This window comes from Ostrea edulis, chromosome 6 (genome assembly GCF_947568905.1).
Source record: "Ostrea edulis chromosome 6, xbOstEdul1.1, whole genome shotgun sequence".
In the NCBI taxonomy this organism is placed as follows: Eukaryota; Metazoa; Mollusca; class Bivalvia; order Ostreida; family Ostreidae; genus Ostrea; species Ostrea edulis.
Genome location: NC_079169.1, coordinates 75,078,323 through 75,102,724, shown reverse-complemented (window position 1 = coordinate 75,102,724; position 24,402 = coordinate 75,078,323). Strand labels below are relative to the sequence as shown.

At 34.0% G+C, this 24,402-nt stretch overlaps 1 protein-coding gene across 1 annotated transcript in view; it reads left to right on the top strand.

The window, feature by feature from the left end:
* Positions 1 to 24,402, top strand: part of LOC125646155 (transient receptor potential cation channel subfamily M member-like 2) — a 54,498-nt gene that overhangs the window by 6,000 nt on the left and 24,096 nt on the right. The window contains exons 3-15 of the mRNA XM_056140786.1: positions 9,259 to 9,436; positions 9,936 to 10,121; positions 13,434 to 13,670; positions 14,822 to 15,038; positions 15,379 to 15,586; positions 16,112 to 16,256; positions 17,859 to 17,952; positions 19,394 to 19,524; positions 19,648 to 19,842; positions 21,293 to 21,457; positions 22,815 to 22,996; positions 23,581 to 23,833; positions 23,938 to 24,022. Of these exons, the coding sequence (XP_055996761.1) occupies positions 9,263 to 9,436; positions 9,936 to 10,121; positions 13,434 to 13,670; positions 14,822 to 15,038; positions 15,379 to 15,586; positions 16,112 to 16,256; positions 17,859 to 17,952; positions 19,394 to 19,524; positions 19,648 to 19,842; positions 21,293 to 21,457; positions 22,815 to 22,996; positions 23,581 to 23,833; positions 23,938 to 24,022 (2,272 nt within the window). The 5' untranslated portion in view covers positions 9,259 to 9,262. The remainder of the gene's footprint in view (positions 1 to 9,258; positions 9,437 to 9,935; positions 10,122 to 13,433; positions 13,671 to 14,821; positions 15,039 to 15,378; positions 15,587 to 16,111; positions 16,257 to 17,858; positions 17,953 to 19,393; positions 19,525 to 19,647; positions 19,843 to 21,292; positions 21,458 to 22,814; positions 22,997 to 23,580; positions 23,834 to 23,937; positions 24,023 to 24,402) is intronic.

The window sequence follows — 24,402 nt, the reverse complement described above, 5'->3', positions numbered from 1 at the left end:
GAAAATTTCAAGATACATGTGTGTGTAATATTTGTTTACATAGGTAGAGAACAAGGACTTTCAGATATCACATGTAATTGGTAATAGTCTATATGATGCGATGGCTTTTGGAATTTAAAGTTTCAATGAAAAATGAGAAAGTCCAATTTTGAGCAAATTAATTAGCGCTTTCCTGTAATTTGGGATCCCTGATCCACAGACCGAAAGTTTCCATCAAGAATTCCATCCTACACATTCAACACCATGCACTCTTCAACTGTCGCATAATCTTCTAGCAAACAAACAAACAAAGGAAACCTGACTGAAGTAATAGCATGCTTCAAACTCAGTTTTATTATTATAAGAAAATTTAGATTTTTTTTATTCCTAACAAAACTGGACAATTTCTTAGGATTCTGTCTCATGACTTTGCTATAATATCTCCTGTCTGGGTTAATTCTAAAATGTGTGATCATCCATTTACTCTGCCCACTCAAGGCAACTTTAGCAATTATGTAATTTTGGTTAACAAAAGGATATTTTACAAGCTATGTACTTCTCAGAATTTAACATTCTGGGGTATATGCCAGCAGCATGTGTAGCTGAGGAGGATGGGTCATACTCATTTGCATAAATATGTCTTGATTGAGAACAGGTTCCTGCTAATATAATCCATCCAGTTAATCCTGGTCAGTGTAGTTCAATCACAGGTCAGAGTAACCCTTGTGCATTGGAATTTAAAGGGACCCCAATGTCAGCTTGCTTTTGAGGTCAATTACATGTGGTCATTACAAGGTCTAGACTGCACAATACAATGGATGATCAGATGGCCTGCTGAATTGTGATTATAAGTACATGTAATGTAAGCCACAAGGATGCAGATCATAGTGTCGTTGCATTTATACTCAATGTTTTGCAAGTTATTTAGGGAATGAATTTAAATGTTGGGCATATTACGTGAGGTAACTGACTTAACTTGTTTGGGTCAGTTTACACATATTACGTGAGGTAATTACTTAACTTGTTGGGGTCAGTTTACACATATTACGTGAGGTAATTACCTAATTTGTTTGGGTCAGTTTACACATATTACGTGAGGTAATTACTTAACTTGTTGGGGTCAGTTTACACATATTACGTGAGGTAATTACTTAACTTGTTGGGGTCAGTTTACACAAAATATAAGGGAATCACTGCTTAGTTTGTTGGGTATGTGAGGTGAATGATTAATGTGATAATTTATGTCGTATTGAATAATGATAAATTATCATCCTTTTCATTGTACATGTAGTTTAATCACCTTGCATACCCAACAAACTAGACAGTAATTCCTTGATTTTGAAAATCATTAGTAGGTCCATATTGCAGTCTTACTAAAATCTAATGGACCGGTTTGTAAAGATTTAACAGTACATGCACAATGTGTGATTAATATGATATAATGTTGAAATCTATTAAGATAATTGCATATGTTTGTTTTAACTTTTCGTAATCAACTATTTATTTATAATGATTTATAGGTGTCATTACATCAATAGAACTCTCATATTTCACATGTGTATTCCTTGTGGCTTTCTTTTTGGTATCTTAGTGTTTGACCTTGTGACCTTGACCTTTGAGTTTGACCTACTTTGAAGAAAATCTAACCTAGGCAATATCCCCTGAAACTCTTTGAGGTAGGGCTGTCATCTGTTGTATAAAGATTCCTAGTATGTCAAGAAGCTTAATTTGATGCCATGTTTGACCTAGTGACCTTAACCTTGGAGTTTGACCCAAATTTAAAACTTTAATCTAAAGTTTTACCTGCACTCATAACTTTTGAATAGTGAATGATCATCTTTGAATTCTTCATATATGCATTCCTTGTGACAAGACCTTTCCTTTTGGTACCCAAGATTTTAACATTGTAACCTTGATCTTGGATTTTGACTGACTTTTAAGAAAAGTTTAACGTATATGTAATATATATCCCCTGAACTGTTTAAAGAAGGAATTTCATGTGTTTTCCATAAGAAAATACCTTGCATTTCATACCATTATGTCTCCCAATCCCAGAAGAGGGTCATGTTGTTTTAGTGTGAATTCTTCTTCCACCACTTCTGCTTCTTCTTCCTCTTCTCATACAAAGTTTGTGTGGGTCAGAACTTGTTTGTCTCTTAACATAGGCCTTTGGTATGTGGGTGTACCATGATAAGAAAGTGTGTCGCATGCCATTTCTGATGACCTTGACCTTTTATGTAAAGGTCATATAATAGAATATTTTGGGCATTTTTTTGTTTTGTCCAGACCATAACATTTTTAGCCAAGTTGCAACGAAGTTGAACTCGGCTGTTGGTTTGGTGATGCGGGCGGGCGGGTGGGTGGGTCTGGCGGTTGGGCGTCAACAATTGGTTTCTGGATGATAACTCGAAAAGTTTACAATCTAATCAAATGAAACTTTGATATATTGTTGGGTACCAGGTAAGGAAGACCCCTATTGATTTTGGAGAAAAATTGTCAAAGGTCAAGGTCACAGTGACCGAAAATAAAATGAAAATTTCAGAAAAATTTGGTTTCCGGATGATAACTCAGAAAGTTTAAATCCGAATCAAATGAAACTTTGATATATTGTTGGGTACCAGGTAAGAAAGACCCCTATTGATTTTGGAGAAAAATTGTCAAAGGTCAAGGTCACAGTGACCGAATATAGAATGAAAATTTCAGAAATATTTGGTTTCCAAATGAGAACTCAGAAAGTTTAAATCCGAATCATATGAAACTTTGATATATTGTTGGGTACCAGGTAAGAAAGACCCCTATTGATTTTGGAGAAAAATTGTCAAAGGTGAAGGTCACAGTGACCGAATATAGAATGAAAATTTCAGAAATATTTGGTTTCCGGATGAGAACTCAGAAAGTTTAAATCCGAATCATATGAAACTTTGATATATTGTTGGGTACCAGGTAAGAAAGACCCCTATTGATTTTGGAGAAAAAAGGTCAAAGGTGAAGGTCACAGTGACCGAATATAGAATGAAAATTTCAGAAATATTTGGTTTCCGGATGAGAACTCAGAAAGTTTAAATCCGAATCAAATGATACTTAAAGATATTGTTATGTACCAGGTAAGGAAGACCCCTATTGATTTTTGAGAAAATGGGTCAAAGGTCAAGGTCATAGTGACCGAAAATATATTTAAAATTCAAAAAAAAAAATTAGTTTCCGGAGAATAACTTGAAAATTTTTAATTTGAATGAAATGAAACTTGGTTATATTGTTGGATACCAGCAAAGCAAGGCCCCTATTGATTTCGGAGAAAAAAGGTCAAGGTCACAGTGACCAAAGATAGATTGAAAACTTGAGACAAATATGGTTTCTGGACAGTAACTTGAAAAGTTTAAAACTGAAATTAGTTCTTCACAATTATAAATATGCCACGTCATTCCTGACTTTACAATGTATCCCATGCAACTCGGCTTATGCACCCCTGGGTGCATATATTGATTTTATTGTCTTTTGACATAATCCTTTGTCATGTTCTTATTCGTTCTACTCAAACGAACATAAATAATTCATAAAATAAACACAAACACATAGTTTAGGATATGAAGCGCTCTGAACGTGCAGTTTACTTATTTCAAAAACAGATATACATAAACAATTCTTCACACAGTATTGTCTTCCTTTCTACAAAATAAAACAATTTTTAATGATAAATCAAAGTACTCGAGTAAGTCAAGGGCGGGTGGGTGGGGCATAAGTTAACTGCACTAAAAAGAGCCTTCGAATGGTTTCCTGGTTGAAATTCTACTCACTGACAGTGGTCAGTTAAAATCTGTGTAATGAATATTTAGATGTCAACTGACAAGGTGACAATTAGACTACCCAATAGATTACAGGTATAAATAAACACGAACATGTGTTATTAGAACCTTTGATAAATACATATATTTGTTATGTGGGTATACCTTGATAAGAGAGTGTGCCACATGCCATTTTTGATGACAAATTGATCTTGTTCTTTTATGTAAAGGACAAATAATATAATTTTGGGGCATTTTTTTGTTTTTTCTGGACCATAACTTTTTTGTGTCTTGACATAGGCCTTAGATATTTGGTATGTTTGTAAGTTTAATTTACTATCATGTGTTCACAACACTGCTTCTTGATCGAAGCACATGTATACTCATAGGTGACTGTATGATGTACCATAAGTCTTAATTTTACACTTTAAAGATGATCCCTAAAAATATTTTTTAAAAAGCTACAAAAAACGGAAGGGTAGACATCAGTTTTAGTGTGCTAAAACAATTCTTCCCTCTTTTTTTTTTTTTTTTTTTTTACCTAATTGTGACCTTGTATTATGGTATTATGTTGTGACCCTATAGGGCTAGGTTAATAAAACCACAAAATAGGGTCTAATTTTTTTCATGGGAATAAAAATTGCAAAAAATCTATTAAAAATCACAGTAGCTGAACAACAGCAGGGCGTATGTGATGTACGCGAGCGATATGACCCATGGGCCTCTTGTTTACTTATAATAGCATGATCTCTGTCAAGGATTTTTGTGGTGTAAACTTTTAGCATTAATAAAGAAAAAAGGAAATCCAAATGTGGTTAATCATTTTAAGTTTCACTTCTAAATACTCATAAGATAAACAATGTGACTATATAATAGAGCCTATTTTTTTCTAAGTAAATCTCAAAAATTTGGGGGTTGAGGGGGAGTCAATCCAAGGGTTTTGGGAGGGTCAAAATTTTTGTTTGAGTTCTTTGGTTTAATTACAATCAACATTGTATTTCTCGATAAAGAGCTAAGTTACATGTGTTTGTTTAAAAAAGATGCATCTCTCTCTCTCTCTCTCTCTCTCTATATATATATATATATTAAAGCACTAGAATTGACCAATTTTTGGGACAACTGTCCCTTCTATAGGATGACAGAATAGATAAATAGAAATGAAAACTAAGTAAATAAAATAAAAATGCAAATTAAGCATTAAAACTAAACTACAAAAGCTGAGAACAAACAGAATGTCTATACTGTTTGAAATTATCTAGTCTAATATGTGGCAATAAAAAATTGTTTGTTCTGAACGGCCTTGGTCAGCAATGTCCCAGGTCTCCTCACCTACCTCGGGACGATAATTTGGTTGTTCCCCCAAGAAGCCATGCAATAAGTGTACATGTATATTGTTTGTGACGTTGCTCACTTTTAGACTGCTTCACATAGAACCTCATCTACATTCAGATCCATCCCTTTAAATGGTGGAGTGTTGTTGGGTTTTAGTGCTTTATATATATTTATATTTATGTGTATATATATATATATATATATATATATATATATTATTTACCATTTTCCCCTTTTACAAATTCCTGAGAGATACTACGGAAACGGAGCGTGAAACTAAAGAAACGTTGTTTATTTGAGGATACAAACCTGCATTAAACGCTCCATAAAATGCAAAACTTTATATGATTTATAAACATTTTCACGCATTATAAATCTGTTTTATTTGATTGTTAACACATAGGTCAGAAGTCAACTGCTATGTAAACAAACTTGTCATTATTATTGTACATATTGTATATTTTTTTATCTTGCACAGACCAAAAGTCGGCTGTGTTTTAATTTCCTTTTTTTCTTTTCTTCTCATGTATTATTTCATAACGTTTTATCCTGACATCATAATGATCTTTGTTAAAGCGTCAATACAATACGTCACGTTTGACGTCATAGTTAAATCTATAATGTGTAACTAAGCAATAATATGTCATAACTCTTGAAAATTGCAAATGAAATCGGTTGAGTTATTTTCGGCGTTCTAATTTTTCTTTATTATACTATTACTTGTGTGGATTTACTTATATTTTGGATTATATATATACATGTATATATATATTAAAGATATATAATGGCTGTACATTGTTAAAGATTAAATTGTTACCCGGCTGAGTGATAAGTCAGAAAAACTGTACCGGTCACAAGGTTTATTTTATCAGTATAACATCAATCCAAAGATCATCCAAAGATTCTACCTTATGCACATATTACAGATGACACACAACGTAAAATCACGGACAAACATGGCAAAGAAATCGATATTAAGTTCCATCAGTCATTTAAATAGAATTGTCTTTCTTTCATCAAATCACATCAATAAGTATAAAATTATTAATTTAAAAAATGTACTTTATAATATACGTACTACATTTAAAACCTGGAGAACCTGTCCAGAACAAATAATGGCAAGACCACACCACATAAACAACATAACACACTATTAGATTACCCTGATCTACATGTACGTCTAGTGTATATATACAAATATACATATTACTCAGATTTTTTAATCAATAGACTTGACATTATGAAATGATATGAATAAGATAACTCTATTACTCTTACACTCTCTCTATGCATGCATTTACTGACAATTCCTTTATAATAACACATTTTATCATACAAAGTAGTAACTGGCCGGATTAGTAGATTAATTGGTGTGTATGTCCATATATGTCAAACTTTTTTTTTAACTGAAGTACAATTACAACTCCCCAATTCAATTGCTAAATTCAAACTGAATCTTACACTGACCATTAGAATTGTCAAACTAATCCAATGAGCCATGAAAAACTGGTGAGTGTGTTAACTGTAGCTGGCCATGAGGGAAATATTAAATGTTTATTTTAAAAAATTATGCATATCGATAATACCAACTATGGAAACCTGTTTGACTTCAGTGCACACATTATGCTGAAATTATTTATAATAAAATTAAAAACACTAAACACGTGTAGTAGTATAAATTAAACATTTTATTCTTAAAATGGGTAAGGAGATGCTCTACCACAAGACAATATTATAATGCCCTAAAACACTGAATATTTGATAAGGCTGGTAGTAAACACATGATATTAGTTTTATTTATAGCCGTAAAACATTTCTCACACAGATTTCATTTATGGTAGAACAGAGCATGCAAATTTTATGGGAAAATGCAATATCTATGCAAATCTTATGGGAAAATGCAATATTTTGACATATGTTACAAAGAATTTGAATATATCAGCACATGCAGCCCTCAATTCATAAAATAGATTGTGAATCAAGTATACTGACAATTATAGCAAAAGAAATGCTACTCTAATAATACATGGTAATATTTTTTTAATATTAATAATTTTGGTGTTCGCGATTTTGAATTGCATGATATCATACACATTTCCAAGGTCATGGTTGATTGAATTTGGTTATGCTACATGTTCTTGTTTCCGTGAGACATCAATACCTTGGTTAGCATGTGCGGGGAAACACATCTACTTCTCTAAAGAGAATAGTCTCAGACACCTGTTCATTATCCTTCAGGTATCTGGTAATTTTTTTTTTTCGATATTTATATCTTTCATATATTGTGTAGAGGATGCCTACACTGAATGACATTGACAGGGAAGTGCAGTTACTGTTGTGGCATTGGCTCAAAATGTCCACAGAAACACCATATCTCGTCTCTACAAATATGTCAGACTAGCTGGTAACAATTGCCAACTGTCCTTGAACTGGCTGACTAAAAGTTACGACACCTCATATGGATCATTTCATGAGATTGCACCAAAGACACATCATCCAAGAATAAGCCGGGATACTGTGCTGAGGCATATCCGCTCCTTTGACATCATTTAAGCTACATTGCTTTGGGAATGCCCTTAATCATCATCAATGTGATGTCAGACTCCAATGGTTGAGATGACATTGTCCAAATGTGTTTCCTATGCAAAGACAACACCATGTACTCTTCTCTGAAGATTCAATATTCATGCTTTACCACTCAGAAGGGTGATGGTGTGTTTTTTTCATGCTGTATCATGGTAAGCAGTATACTGATAAATGCCTGGTGGGATATGACAGCTTTGGAGGTGGTAGATAGTGTTATGGTGCGGGGTGGGATCTGTAGTGGGCGCGAAACTCGTTTGGTCATCATTGAATGGAATTTGACAGCTCAACATTACATTGACACTGTTCTGAGACCAGTTGTTGTGCTGTTTTTCTGCCAGCAAAATTAATTTTTCTACAAGACAATACCCAGTATCATGTGGCATGATGTGCAATGGTCTAGCTATCTTCACCAAAACAATGTGGACATGTTTTCTTGGCCCCCATAGTCTCAATTAATCCTTCACCAAAAGAGCAATGTGTGTGGGTATGTTAAATTGACGCACTGAACGCACCCAAATCCACCAGAGGTTCTACCCACTTTAAGTCAGGTGCTTTTGGAAGAGTGGCAGAACCTCATATATCACAATTAAACTGAGTATAAGGAACTCAGTGCATCCCTGAATTTTAGGAACAACAATATTGATAAGGAGGGGCATATTGTTATTGAAGTAGGAAAATTTCAATGGCTATACCACCTGAGACTTCAGACTTGATACTTTTTGCCAAAGTGATGATGGCTAATTCTAAGATTGTGGCTCATGTGCATGGAAATTATACTGCTTTATTACATAAAGGGCAAATAACTTTGTATTTTACAATTATACTTAGAAAACATTAGAAATTTTCTGTCAGTTCTCTGCAGTATATGAAAAATTATCGTGATTTCTTGATACACAGCCATTATGTATAAGACATTAATAAAGAATGATTAATTGTAGACTCAACTGGTATACACTTATCTCTTGTTTTCTATGTCGCATGATTCTTCAGCTGGATCGCTGCAGAGGCGTTGTATTTTACAGCTGTGCAGATGACATATTGATAGCACAGGTCATTGACACTGATTTGACCATGTCAATCTTTCCTCTATTAATTCCACTCCTGTTTCAGTGTTCGGTTTCGAGCTGTTAAATTCTCTTGATCAAATTAAAAAATATCTTATTATAAGAATTTAACCCCATGTATCACTTCATTTATGAAAATTGTAAGCTGAAGTTTATTTTAGATATTATTTTTTTTTACTTTGGAGAAAATGGTTAACAGTTATTTGACTGACAAGTAAAATGTACATGAAATTCAAGTACTGAATAATTCTAGTAGAGTCAGCTATTGTCTAAATGCACACAGGATATTATAGTGACAAGTTTGGAACCTATACAGTTGGTTATGTTGATGATGCCGAGTTGATAGTGACAAAAGTAATTATTGACGTTTAAACCAGAGACTAATAACAGCATTATTGTGTATCCTATTGATCTTACTTGACATATTAGATCTATTTATGATCTCCTATAACCTCGGTGTCATATTAATTGCACACATGTCGGAGGTATAAAAGTGATGGTGTTACTGTTTGTAGGACAATGGACCCTCTGGATCTTGCGATGGACTATCTGACATTGGACGAGGCTCAGTATCGTACGGTGACAAGTTTGAGTTCCTATATCAGTCGAGGCTCGCTGGATTTAAATGACCTCACTGGACGAGTTACGGGAGGCATTCTCAAGTTTGAGTTTGATGGTGCACATTGTGATGAGGTATGCACTATATTTTGAGTTTTACGGTTCACATTGTGATGAGGTTATTATATCAGATTTAAAAGGGACATACACGTATTTCCAAAATTGTTTTTTCATTTAAATTCATGGATACAGATCAGTTCTGCATAAATGTACATCTTTGAATGAATAATTATGTATTATATTTTGGACCTCCCATGTTTTATAAATGATTGCAGGCATCTGAAACTGCAAGAATTTTGTAATTCTCAAGAGATGCAGAAAATAAGCAGATGTATCAAAAGATATCTTTGATAAATGACAATATGAAGGCACATGTCAATTGAATGTTATTGGTAAAATATCTGATTATTTATATATGATGACTATTATGAAACTGCAATGTAAAATCAAATATGAAGTGTATGTTTGGTAACTGAAATTCACCTGGCTGGGGTGATACTTTATGTTGATATTTATAAATGATGTGCTAGCTGGATAGTCAGTTTGATGAATATGATTATACCCCTTGTTTCAGCTTCACCAAAGTTACTTTGTTTCAATCAATGAGGATTCTTCCATGGACAGTCTGGCTAAGTACATGTCCAAGATCTGGAGAAAACGGACTCCGGACATTATCTTGTCAGTTATTTCCAGCATATCTCACTTCAAAATTTGGGAGGATCAAAGCCAAGTGGAGGACTTCCAGGCCGGTCTCACACAGGTAAAGATCTAACGATGAATGATCCCAATAAATGTCCTTACATAAAAAATATCTGTTGAGGATATGTCTTTGATGTATATGGAGTGCGGAAAATGAATATTTCTTTTCATTTTCCCCTGTCTTTGGAGGGTTATATTCATGTTTATTAAATCTTCTGACTCGTGATTGATGGGAGTCATCGACCCTCCAGCAGCAGTTTAAGGTGCAGCATTCCCTGTTAACCTGTAGCTGATCATGTAGGTAACTTGACATGCAATAAGATGCACTGCTGGTATTTGCACACCTGACCACGGGACTTAACACTTAATTAGCCTGTTAGTTAATTTGTTTAGTTCTTTGTCTGGTTTCTTTGTTTATGGCTGATCAATAATTGTTTCAGTATCCATAAATCAGAACAATGACTGATTAGAAGTTCAGAATATGATGTATAAATGAAGTTATATCCAGGAAACCATGACAACATCAGGTGTCATAAACATGATTTACTAAAGACATTTTATAAACCACAAACTACATGTATGCTTTCTTGTTTCCGTGTCCTATGCAGTGACCATCATATTTGGACAGTTTTTGGGGGTGATATTATTATCACGAACAATTTACTGAAGGATGTGTGAGCATTGAATTTGGTCATTGTCAGGCTAAACCTCGAACTATATCATGCCTGTTTCCCAGTCATTGTGATTTATATTTGGGCAGTCTTCGACCATGATTGTCTTAAAGCAATTCCGTGCAAAATTTGTGAGCATTTGGCAACGAAATTTTTTTCATTTGGAAATTAAAATAAAGAACATAACATTTGATAAATATATAGAGCAGGTTTCAGATCTATGATATGAGTTATATGAATATGATATTTTATTATTAGCAAATGAAACTGATTCAGAATGGATGCATTTGTATTTTACAAATTATACAAATGTAAATAAAAAAAATACACATTTCCAAATTGAATTTGTATCCCCCCAATCATGCCAATGTATGTAACCATTACATTTTACACATTTAACTTATCTGAGCCATTTGGCTCAAGTGAGCTTTTCTGATCAAAATTTGTCCTTTATTGTTATTGTGAACTTACATTTTGACAGTCACATTTTCTCCAACTTCAACTAAACTCACCACAAAGCATCCTTAGGTAAAGATGGTTCAAATTTGTATAAATAAATGGTTATGTCCACTTCTAAGGACAGATAATTGAGAAATAGTGAAAATAAGATGGGGTGTTTAAGTATCTTCTTCTCAAGAACTGCTGAACAAGAAAAGCCAATATTTGTACAAATGTATAAAGCTTATATAATGAAGATTCAAGTTTGTTCAAACCATTAACCCCAAGGTCAGAAGTCTTCAAGAGGATCACAAAAAAAGGATGGAATTTATCATAAAATACAAACATTGTTATGTAGAATTTATAAAAATCTGTGAACACTTGGGGCCAGGGCACTGCCTGGGCCACAATACAAGTTTAAAGTTTTATATGGAAATATGTAGGAGCTTTCTTTTCTAAGGAACCACAAGGTTCAATTTGTCAAATTGTAAACATCCTTCTGTAGATTTTGTTCACATCATGACCCCTGGTTTTGTTCACATCATGACCACTGATTTTGTTCACATCATGATCCCCGATTTTGTTCACATCATGACCCCTGGTTTTGTTCACATCATGACCCCCGGTTTTGTTCACATCATGATCCCCGATTTTGTACATCATGACCCCCGATTTTGTACACATCATGACCCCCGATTTTGTTCACATCATGACCCCCGATTTTGTTCACATCATGACCCCCAGGGCAAGGATGGGAACACAGTAGAGATTGTTTTGTTTACCTGTGTTATCCACAAGTACAGTTTCAGAAAATGATTATGTCTTTTCATCATTCCATTTATCTGTCTATATATCCATCCATTTTGCATTCAAACACTGGAAGGGGAGCTAATTTATTGATATTATGTATGTATCAACACTTTGGCAGTTTTTGTATTCCACATTATTGAATTTTGAAGCACCTTGATAGATGATGCTTTTAGAAGATGTGCACCTACGTACCGCAGATACATGCATTTAAGCAGATTCAATATTGATTTTTTTTTCATGGCTGTAAAATTTGATTAAATTATTCATCATTGCTTGATGTAGATGGCCAGTGCATATAGTGTTGGTCATGTCATCCGTCCATTTCAACTCGGATCATTTTGTGTTTAGTTCATTCTGAATTAACTCTAGAAGATATGATCATCAAACTTCATTTACTGTAGATACATTTTATTGAGAGGATGACAACTATTCCCAAAAATTTCTGAACTTGACCTTATGTATGACCTTGACATCACATTTATGGATTTTGCATCTAACTTATATTGTGACTAAACATGAGCAGTATTGATGTACAGACACCTTGATACGAGCATGAAAAATAAATATACCTTTAAACTTTAAAGACCTTGACCTTCTGTATGACCTTGATCTCTCACTTTTGTGGATTGCGTCTATTTAAGTCTGGCTTCATCAAACTTCATGTAGATCCATATTTTTAATGACAACTATGCCCAAATTATTCGACCTTCACCTTCTGTATGTATAATTTCATTACATTTCTGGTTTTGTATTTAGTTCATTTCTGAACAACCTGTTGAGAATGCCTCCATCAATCTTCATAATCAGATACACATCTCAGGGAGCACATGTCAACTGTTCCAAAAGTTACCTTGACCTTGCTTATTTCTAAATTTACATCATTATGAGGCCTTCATGTCCTCTATGCACATATTTGAAGTATTCATCTATATATATCAAACAGTTTTGATTCCACATAATATTTAGACACATTCACAATGAAAATATGTACACATGTAATTGCTTTTAGAACACATGAGACAATTTCATTGTTGATAATTTTTTCATGAGTGGTCTCGGAGCACAGTTATTTTTGTCACTGCATGCTGTAGAGGTTTAATAGTTCTTTAATCTGTACCTGCAACAATGTTCACGTATCATCATTCAATTGAGATACAATGACATAGTAAAGATATATATGTTTTGTCTTTCAACTACATGTACTACAAGTATTGCAGTCAATGTTGTTCCGTGTTTTTTTTTTGTAGTACTTTTCCATCATAAGAAACTTAAGTGATGGCCCTGTGATTTTAATGATTTGAACTGTAGGTGATTAGCAAAAGTCACAATACATGCATATGATGTACTTCGGGATTATTTTATTTAAGAGAATATTTTCACAGTCAGTCATAATTAGTGAATTAAACAACATTTAAATGAGATATTGAATAAAATTTGCATTGATATTTTCTCAGGCTCTTAACACTACGAACATGTGGGTGTTAACCAGTGGACTAGACGGAGGAATCTCCAGAATTGTGGGGGATGCCATTCACAATGAGCATGAACGACGCTCAATTCTGATGTCTCGAGCAAACACGGCTTACGGAAAAATAGCCAACTCATCTCATGTGGAAGAACTGACCAAACTGACCATCATTGGAATTGTTCCCAAGAGCGCTTTGACTTATGGAAATGATATAGCTACAAATGTAAGTCTGGAAGTGCATGTAATGATTTCTGTTAAACGAAGGAAATATACTGTAAAACATGCTTATAGTGAAGTGCTGGAGACAATTACAATTAACAGTAAAACACATTTATAGTGAAGTGCTGGGGACAAACAATTAACAGTAAAACATGCTTATAGTGAAGTGCTGGGGGTCAAACAATTACAGTAAAACATGCTTATAGTGAAGTACTGGGGTGAGCAATTACACTAAAACACATTTATAGTGAAGTGCTGGGGGTCATACAATTACAGTAAAACATGCTTATAGTGAAGTGCAGGGGTGAATAATTTTGATTCGTTATAAATGTAATTTGTTAGATACGATGAATTCAAAGCATGTTTTAAAACTACAGCTAGGGAATGAAAATATGCAATTTCCTAGTTTCCCAATAGTTGTTTCCCTTAGTTGAACTCTTACACACGGTGAGACGCAAAATATATTTTTGTGCATATGTGGTGTGTTGGTACAAATGCATATTACTGCATTCATATATTGCCTAAAGGATGATTATGGGCTGAGCTCCATGGACACACAGATTTAGTATGTTCATGAGTATTTGATATTGAAATAACTCGCACATAAATTAATAATCAACGTCATTGTTTGATAAGATTATCACTCGTGACAAATAGAAAATAAATAATAATTTCATATGTGATTTAATGTTAATGGTCTAATGCAAACAAATAATTCTTGATATGGTCAGTCTAATGTATACCAACGATTGATGTTAAAACAAATTAAATTTACGCTTTCATAAATTTTATCGTTATCTACATATTACTAGTCTGTAATATAAATATGTACACATCTTGTACCCACCCAAGCATTCAACGTACCTCCATCACAGAAGAGCTGATATCTCAGAAATTGCGTATTACTTCGTTGTAAGCATGAATTCATTATAAGTATGTAGCCATATGCATGTTTACTGTATTTGGAAGTATTGAGATTATACATATACATTTTTTAGAATTGCCATGTTGAGATGTTTACCCAATTTTTAAATTAAGAAGATTAATTTGTAATCTAAAAGAAATGTCTTCATTGAATCCTAGTCTTTATGTATGCAGTATGCTCAATATTCTTTTCTTTCATAAATGAATCATTGATGTTTGTGTATGTTTCAGCACGATGTGGTGGTTGAGTTGAAGAATAAAGGGTTGAGAGCCAAACGGCAAGCTTCAGAGCTGAATGCAGAACATTCCCACTTTATTTTGTTGGAAGGAATAACGGACCTTAGGGACAGCATGGCTCTCAGGTATAAGGTCGAGGAACGATTGCTCACTCCCATAGGACGAGGCAAAAAATACAGAAAAATGCTGAACCTGAGTGATCCAAATCTAAGTATGTTATATATATTTTTTCATGTTTTAGATATTCATGTTTAGAGAAAGTAATAGTATTATTTTTTGAAAAATTCCTAGGTATAGGCCAGAATGAGTCATGTTATTCACATTTTGAAGAGTTGTAAAGTACGTCTGCTCTAAAATTATTGTACGTATTTCATTATTACCCAATAATGCACATCTCAAACTAATGGTGAGAGGTATCCTTCCATTGCAGCATTTACCTTGTTAGGTCACCTGAGTCACTCGGGCGACCTAATGCAATTGGTTCTCGTCCAACCTTGTCTGTCTTGTGTTTTTGTCAATGAGGATTCAATGCTGTCATTTTATTTTGGTAGATTTTGAAGATGCTGCAGCTTTCTTCAATCATTCGGACATAATTAGCAGTACATGTACTCCAATGGTGGGTCTGTTGATACAAGGTGGTCCAGTCGACATTGAGCACGTAGTAGACCTCCTCAGGAGAAAGGTGCCTGTGCTCATTGTTAAGGGAACGGGTCTGGCAGCTGACCTCATTGCATTCGTCTTCAATGAAAAAATGACACAGTAAGAAATAGTTCATATTTGGTTGTAAATAGACTGAAGATGTGGTCACGATATAAGATTTTCTATCAAATTTTTCATTTGACTCACTTGCAACTAAATTGCATCAGCTGTGAACACGAGAGTCTGAATAAAAAATATGAATTGGGAATGAATGAACTTTTGCATTATATGAACACCTTGCCATTTGAATTATTTATGCAGCAAATCAAATTGAAAATCATTTCGTGTATGTTACCATAGTTTTTGGGTCATTATAGCTGATTCAGTAGTTATTAATGTATGTATAAAATGGAAAACACTAGATCTTATGTGTTAAAAAGAGTTATTGCCCTTATTATTGAAATGCACATTTAATTGTACCTATATCGTTCTTTTTCTAATCTGAGTTTCTTTTAAATCTAATTCTTGCATGCCAGACATTTTTATATTTTTATCTGTCCCAGCAGTGACATACTTAAGTCAGAAGGATTTTTTAGCAGACAAAATCTCAAGATTTAGTTTCTGATGTACCTTTTCTGATTGTAGCCCGGGGGAGGAGCATGACCCCTTCTTGAAGCAGGAACTAATTAAGAGAATGTTAGTATGTTACCCTAATGATTTCCAGGATGACGAACCAGCTAGGAATCATTGCCGAGACTTAATCATCGAGAGTGCTAGTCTGGCACTGCAGGTGAGTCAGTTAAGTATTGAAAAGTACTATAACTGTGCAAGACTTACTTCTTAAATATGAGAATACGTAATACTGGTAGTTAGTCCAATTAAAATTAATTGATAGATTATCATCCCCGCCCGCCCCTCAAAAAGGGTCCACCCCAATTTTTTTTATTTTCGCAAAAATTACCAATTTCAAACAAACTTGCTTCCCAGTGACATGAGTGAATGATTAAAGTCACAGAATGTGGGTTTTATATCTTCTACCAAGGATTCTTATAATGCTAACTTGATTAACACTTTGTGTGATGCCTTTTGTCATTGTTTTTTTTTCCTTGGGAAATGAAAGTTAAAAAAGAAAATCCTCTCACCCGCCCCATATTTTTTGGTGACCCCGGATGATAATCTACTAATTAAGTTGAATTGGCCTTACCATCCTGTGTCAAAATAAACAATTCATTTCAAAATAGTTGGTGCAACATGTGGTCCTGTAATTTAAACAGCTTTAATTTCTCTGAAGTCTGTAATTTGTAGATTGAAAAAGTCAAAGATGAAAGAGTAAAGATTTCTTTTTCTCCAACCTAATTTCTAATTTTAATTGTGTCATCTCACTTGAAGTTGTTGATTTTTTTAATACTATCCTTGAGATAAAGTCACTCAGACATTTTTCAAGTTTTTAGGTTTGGTTTTCACTTCAATAAAAACTGTTTTAATGTGTTTTGTAAATTAAGATATAAAGAATAACACAACTAATTTTATGTTATTGTGGTTAACAATGCAGATCATTTAATTATTTTGTCCATCGGATAAAGGGTGCGACCATCAGGGAAGCTCCTACACTCACATCCAAAGATACTTCAGTTTGTTAACCATCGTCAAATGGCTGAAATATTACATGTATGCCAAAACGGCGTAAAACCATAAACAATCAAACAATCATATTCTGATACCAAACTGGCAAGTTGAAAGTTACAAGAATTGCAGGTGTTTGTGACATTGTAAATAGTAAATTCACAATTCTTTTACTAAAATTAGACTAAGTGTAAATCTCAACCATTTAACAACAAATTTATTCATCAAACTCTCTTTGCGATTGACGTATTTTAGAATTAGGGCCAGGTATTGAGGCTATAGAAAGTATAACGGTATCAGTAAAGCTTACATCTGTGGAATTCTTTCCTTTAGAGAAATTTTCTTATATGATATGATTTCACAGAAATTGATACTGCTTTCTTTATCTACAATATGTTTTTTTCTGAATCCATTTCACTATCCTCTGAAATTGATAATGTTAGTGCAAGGAGACATGTTTTTTTTGGGGGGGGGGGGTTCTTTCTTTTCTTTTTTTGTGTGCGAAAATTGAACAAGTGCATCACAGACAAGACCACTGCACACACAAAGATAATTTCAGTTTGTTCTATTTACTAATCAATTATGCATTTCTTATTTATTATCTAATCCTTTATTAAGAATAATTATGGCTAGGTACCCCATGCATCTGTTATTATTAAATTTATAGTTATAATGCTCATTTAATTTGCCTAATAAGAATGATGAAAAAATTGTACTTTTATTATTAAATTAAATATATTAGATACATATTAACATATTTTCTTTCTAGGAAAACCGATCGTTCCTAACCATTTTGGATATAGAAGCCGATCCACTGGGCCTTAAAAATCTCGACAAGTACCTCCTCCTGGCTCTGTTTGAATGTAACTATCAGCTATTTCTATCTTGTAATGTCCATTATTAGACTATCACATTGATAAGAATAGTAAAGCTTCTGTTGAAACTGTGCACAAACTATCTTTAGGTGAAGGGAATTCAAGTTTGCTTAAATGAAGAACTATGCTTCGTTCCCAGTGGGAAAATGGAAATTTGTGAAAGTATGGTAGAATAATTTAAAATAGCTTCTCAAGAACTGTTACACCAGAAAAGCCATAATTTGCATGGAAACTGACTTATATAACAAAGTTTTGAATTTCTTTAAATCATGATCCCTGCAGTTAGGGTGAGGTCACAACAGGGGTTCAGAGTTTGACGTACACATAAAATGGAAATTATTTTGAAAACTGTAAACCAAATTTTATTTACATGCAGGAAATTTTCGCAAGGTTCACAAGAACCTCATCATCGACCCAGACCTTTAATGTTTCTTGTATGCTTAAGATTATCTTGGTTGCGAAAATTATTCGCCGAGAACCAGTTCATCACTAGTAAATTGAGAAATAAAGTTGTCATGAATAAAAGTCTGTTTTCAGTACCCTCTCAAGAATGATAAGGGTACTTGTCATTGAACATAACAACCACCTGAGCCAGTTTGGGAGCACAATTTAGGGGTAAAAAATCTACATTCAAATATATAAAGAAACAAATCATTCTTCTCAAGAGTAACAATGGATCAATGTGTCAGATTAATTCGCAAACATCTTTATGCAATGTAGATGCTGCGAGGCTTGTAAAAATTAGGACCAGGGCAGAGGCACAGAAAGAATTGGAAGTTCCAGTAGAAGTATACATGTATATGTGAAATCTAACAAACACCATCTCATAAACCACAAATGTATAAAAATTTGAAAAACATTAGAATTTTCTTATTCAGGATCCAGTTGCATGAAGGTTAGTTAAGTTTAACTGACAGTTAACTTGCCATTAACTTGAACATTCACATAGTGTTAACTTGAAGTTAACTGTCAGTTAAACTTAACTAACTTTAACTTTTGTGCAACTGGCCCCTGGTAATTTAGGAGTTTAACTACTTCATTGTAATCAGCATGTTATTGTACATGTAGTAATAAATTGGTATATAATCTATTAGTTTTCTTACAGAACCAGTTACGATATGCAGCTAGACCAGTTTTTATGGGAAAAGGTTACAGATTGTACGCTAATTCATTATTATAATAACCATCTTATCGTAATAAAAATAGTTTGGCGACTAAATTATCGTGATAAGAGGATTCTGTTCTATGGAAGTGTCCGCATGTGGGTTAGATTCAGTAAGGTTCAGTCCATGACCTTGGGGCCAGATAAGAGTTTCAGGATTTTACTGTTAAACAGTTTGTGTTCCAAGCTTATGAGTGCATCTCTGTGTTGGCTAGGTGAACCAGACTAGCATTGTGTCCCATGAACTCTTGTTTTTGTTTATTTTAGCTCAGGGTACAAAGCGAGGCTCTCAGTTCCAGGAGCAGTTCCAGTCGGATTTGAAGCTCACCATGGATTGGAACAGATGTGATCTAGCTGAGTCACGGATATTTAGGAAATACTCATGGAAATCTATAAAGGTTGTGCATTGTTTTATGTGAAAGTGTCATTTTATTAAATATATAAATTGCAGTATTTCAATACTGGAAGTGTAATAACAACATCTATTGAAGTTTTCAAAAGTGACATGAGTTGTATTGCAGATTACTCCTGAGCTGTTTGATCGGGCACTGTTGAAGAGAGACCGAGAAAAGTTTCTGGACCTGTTTCTAGAGAAAAAGACTATTGTACTCCACCAATACCTCAACCATAAAAAATTGTTGTATCTTTTCAACCAGCTAGAAAAACCAGAGTTTTTCTGTCATGTTTGCCTAGAAGGAATTCTTGCTAAAATTCCGGTAAGTAATTTAAAATCAAGACCTTTTCAAAAGTTTGTGTTATACTGGATGTTGATGAAAGTTAGTTTGATCTGATAAAAGTAGGGGTCACCCAGATGTTTTAGTCCAGGGTCTGAGAAGAATAGAATGCATCTGTTGTGAATATAAGATAATAAAGTATTGGGAATTTTGTGAATGAATTTACTCGTAGTAAACTCTGTATGCAGCTTTGGTTTTTATACCCCCCGCAACAAGTTGTGGGGGGGGGTATACTGGAATCGGGTTGTCTGTCTGTCCGTCCGTCTGTAGACGCAATGGTTTCCGGGCTCTAAAGCATTATCCTTTCTACCTACCGTCACCATATCATATATATGGACTACCCATGGGATGAAGATGTTCCCTATCGATTTTGGGGTCAAAAGGTCAAAGGTCAAGCGCACTGGACATTGAAGTAGCAATATGGTTTCCGGGCTCTAAAGCGTTATCCTTTCCACCTACAGTCACCATATCATACATATGGACTACCCATGGGATGAAGATGTTCCCTATCGATTTTGGGGTCAAAAGGTCAAAGGTCATGCACATTGGACATCAAAGTAGCAATATGATTTCCATTTTAATTCTTTAATGGCTTTTTTCATTTTACAATGGGTTCGTTTCCAGGCCATACCTTCTTTGTTCTTTGACATAGGCATACCATATTTGACACATGAGTGTATCACCATGAGACGGTGTGTCATGTACCTTCATTACTTCCATATGACCATGACATCAAGGTCAAAATTAAAGGTATTTACAATGAATTCGTGTCAGGGCCATGACTTCTTTGTTCTTTGACATAGGCATACCATATTTGACACATGAGTGTATCACCATGAGATGATGTGTTGGGTACCTTCATGACCTCTGTATGACCTTGAACTTTGACCTCAAGGTCAAAATTGATTATAGGGTTTTGACATAGTCATACCATAAGACATGGGTGTATCACCATGAGACTATGTGTCATGTACATTCATGACCTCTTTATGACCTTGACCTTTGATCTCAAGGTCAAAATTATAGGTTTATGCCATGGATTTGTGTTCCATTTTCTTCTACAAAGGCATACCATATTTTTACAATCAGAAAAGAAGTAATTTATACCTATTAACAACACCCTTTGGGAGATTGGGGTAAGCGGGGGGTATTCTTAGTGAGCATTGCTCACATTACCACTTGTTTTCTAAGTTTTCTTTCCAACTGAAATCTGTTTTTCTATGTTTTTAATTAAAAGCTTTTATTTACCTATTAGTTCACAGGTATGCTAATTTTGTGATTATGAATTTAACCCTCAGAGAAAATTGTGTATAGGATATTTCTTATTATATATTATACAGCATTGTGGTGTGTTTATAACATATTAAACAATTGAATGTTTTCTACCAATCAGTTACTTTTCACTCCCTCTCTTTTTATTTCATTTATTTAGGGAACGTGCTACCCAGTGGATAAGTACTTTCTGATGGATAAAAACTCCGATTTGAATCAAATTTTGACCAAACTAACTGGGCTGGATAATTTGGTTTCATCATATGATCTCTCCATGAATGCGTCTGGGAAATATGTTTGTGACAAAGGAGCTGCTGAACGAAAGGTAAGTATGCTTTAGAAACCTTATTTAGCATACCAGTTTTCACATGGGGAAACAGATTACTTTGTCTTGCATCTATCAATCTGGATATTTCTTACATAATTTTTCATAAGTTGATATGGATCAGAATAACCCTTAGTGTGACCAGCAAATTTCAATCACAAAGATTTCAAAGATTTAACAATTTATACACAATCACAGACAAATATATCAATGAAAAAATTATTTTCTTACAGTAGGTCTAATCAGAGTTCACAAAAAGATGATAACGGTCAAGTATTACACACAACAATGCTATTTATAATATGTTTTACAAAAGATTTATGAAATTTCATAGGCTTATCCATCACAATTAGATGTAACACTTTTTTTAGGTCTCTATCACAGCTGAGAGCACATTACTTGAAAATTCTAGTTCTGATAATGTGACACTTTCATATCTCATTTGATTGGTATATCAAAAATGGTTACATTCTCTACAAATGAAAATGAAACCCCTGATAAAGAAGAAGTCTTTGTTGCTCATTTTATCGATTTAAATGCATTTCTTTTTGCATGCACTGAATTTTAATGTTAAGGAAGAAAGATTGCTAACAATTTTCATAAATGATAACCTCCTTGGTCTCGAAATGTTGTGCTGCTGCCTCGGCTTTTCTATTTCACACAACACTTCAAAACCAAGGAAGTTATCCTGCATCATCCACAGAATCAGGAACTTTATTTGTATTCTACTTTGGCTCAGAAAATATACAGTCGATCATTTATGTTTATAAAGATATGAATTAGGTTACTTTGTCATGTTAGTTTCCGAAATGGACTAGGCTTACATGTGTTTTGCTGATGAAAATTAGGGTTACAGATGGTAAGGTATATTGGATCTATTTAGAAAAATATTTCAAGATGGTATATGGTTTGATGTTGAAAGGGTTTTATCAACTGCTTTGAATACACAGTCCAAGAAAACCACACATACATGGAAGAGAGTTTAATAACTTGTCTGTGCTTTGCCATGTTTGTTTACATGTGTATAAATCAATTGATTTATATTGAATGACAAATGTACCTTAGTCATTATAAATTTGTTTTGCAACATATATTGATTAATTTTGATGATTATAAAATTTAATTATCAGTTATCAACTTTATTGTTGTATTAGCAAAACATGAAGTGCAAGTTTATCAATTTTGTCATAATCTGTAATAAAATATGAAGATAAATTATATATCGCAGAATTTGACATAGGCATTCCTTTGATCTTTGCAATAACCATATGTTAGAATTCCTGTTAAGACATTGTTTTCAATCATGTCTGACATAGAATCTACCTTGATATGAATTGGTTCTTTGTTTTGTTTACAGGCTGTGCTGGCCCTGATTTACTGGGCTGCTCTGACAAACAACCCGAAGCAGGTCAAGTCCCTTTGGATGCAGTCTGAACAGCCTATGGTGACTGCTCTCATTATCAGCAGAATCTGGCATCAGCTGTCCAAAAAGTGGGTCAAGGATCTGGACACCAAACGGCTGCTGAAAGAGAATGCCATGTAAGAGAGAGAAAGAGAGAGAGAGAGAGAGAGAAAACACTCAAAGTACAAAAGTGTAACGTCAGGGTTTGTGCTTTAAATTTTGTGCGAGTCTATGAAGGGGGCTTTTATTTGCAACAACTGAAAAGGAAGTCCTAGTAAAGTCCTTTATTTTTGTGTGGTACTTGAATTTGTTTTATGTCCTCTTAAACTATCAAAACATCATAACATATCGATGATAAAGGTTCAGATGCTGAATTTTGGTATTAAATTTTGATAAAGATATCAATATTACTGCATATATATTTTATAGGTAAAAATGAAACCAAGAACTCTGTTGAATATGCATACAAAAAACTATAGAGATATGATTGAAAATAGTTTTCAAAATACAACCTGTGTTTTTGAGACACTTTCTTTCCGATACAGGTTGAGTTTTGACCACGTGATGGTCTTACTAGCTTTCTAAGTGCTATAATTTTCCCACCAATATCTGAATCTGTACATATTTAATTATCCTTTAGTGTTTCATACATGATCTAGCTCAATGAAATTAGTCTGATAGGTTCTATACCTATACATACAGAAGATGTATATTTTTGCAGTGAATTTGGAAAGCGTGCTGTTGAGTTGTTGGACTTGAGCTATAAGGACTCTGCCCTTCATGCTATTGCATCTTTAGATGACAAACTCGCAGAATTTGGCAACAAGACAGTTACACAAGTGGCTCAGCTCTGCAGAAACAGGCACTTCATTGCACACAAAAGCTGTCAGAAATGGCTGATGCACCGGTGGCATGGCTGTTTGCGAATTAGAGAAGTAGACTACAGGATCTTCAAACTTCCTGAATGGGTGAAGGTGAGCTTATATTTCTTATTCAGTTAGTTACTGAATAAACAAGACAATGTATTACGGTACTGGCGTTTTGAACAACCGTAGACTAATGCAGTCTTTGTTTGCAGATTTACATGTGTACGCTGTTCGTCCTTCCTATGTTTTTTTGGATAACATATGATGTCAAGAGGAACAGTGTCGCAGTCAAGGAAGGTATATAATATCTGATATAAATGCATAATCTTAAGAGCACTGGCGATATTGTCATCAACAAAACTTTACGACAGATTTGGCTTACTGTAAATCAAGATTTAAAACATTCCAAATTTTATTTGTATTTTGTTGATATTAGGAAAGCAGATTAGGATCAGTTAAATTAATTAAGAAACAAACAATATTTCTAAACTAAGGCGTAATAATGCGAATCGAAGGCGTTATAAATGCAAAATAAAGGCTTAATATTTTTGTTTTTTAAAGTGATTCTAATCAACTTTCGTAGATAATAAACGCATTCCTGATGGCAAATTTTTATGAATGTGTATCTGCTATCTACAATGCAGTATACAGGATATTTGTTATTGGTGACAAATATC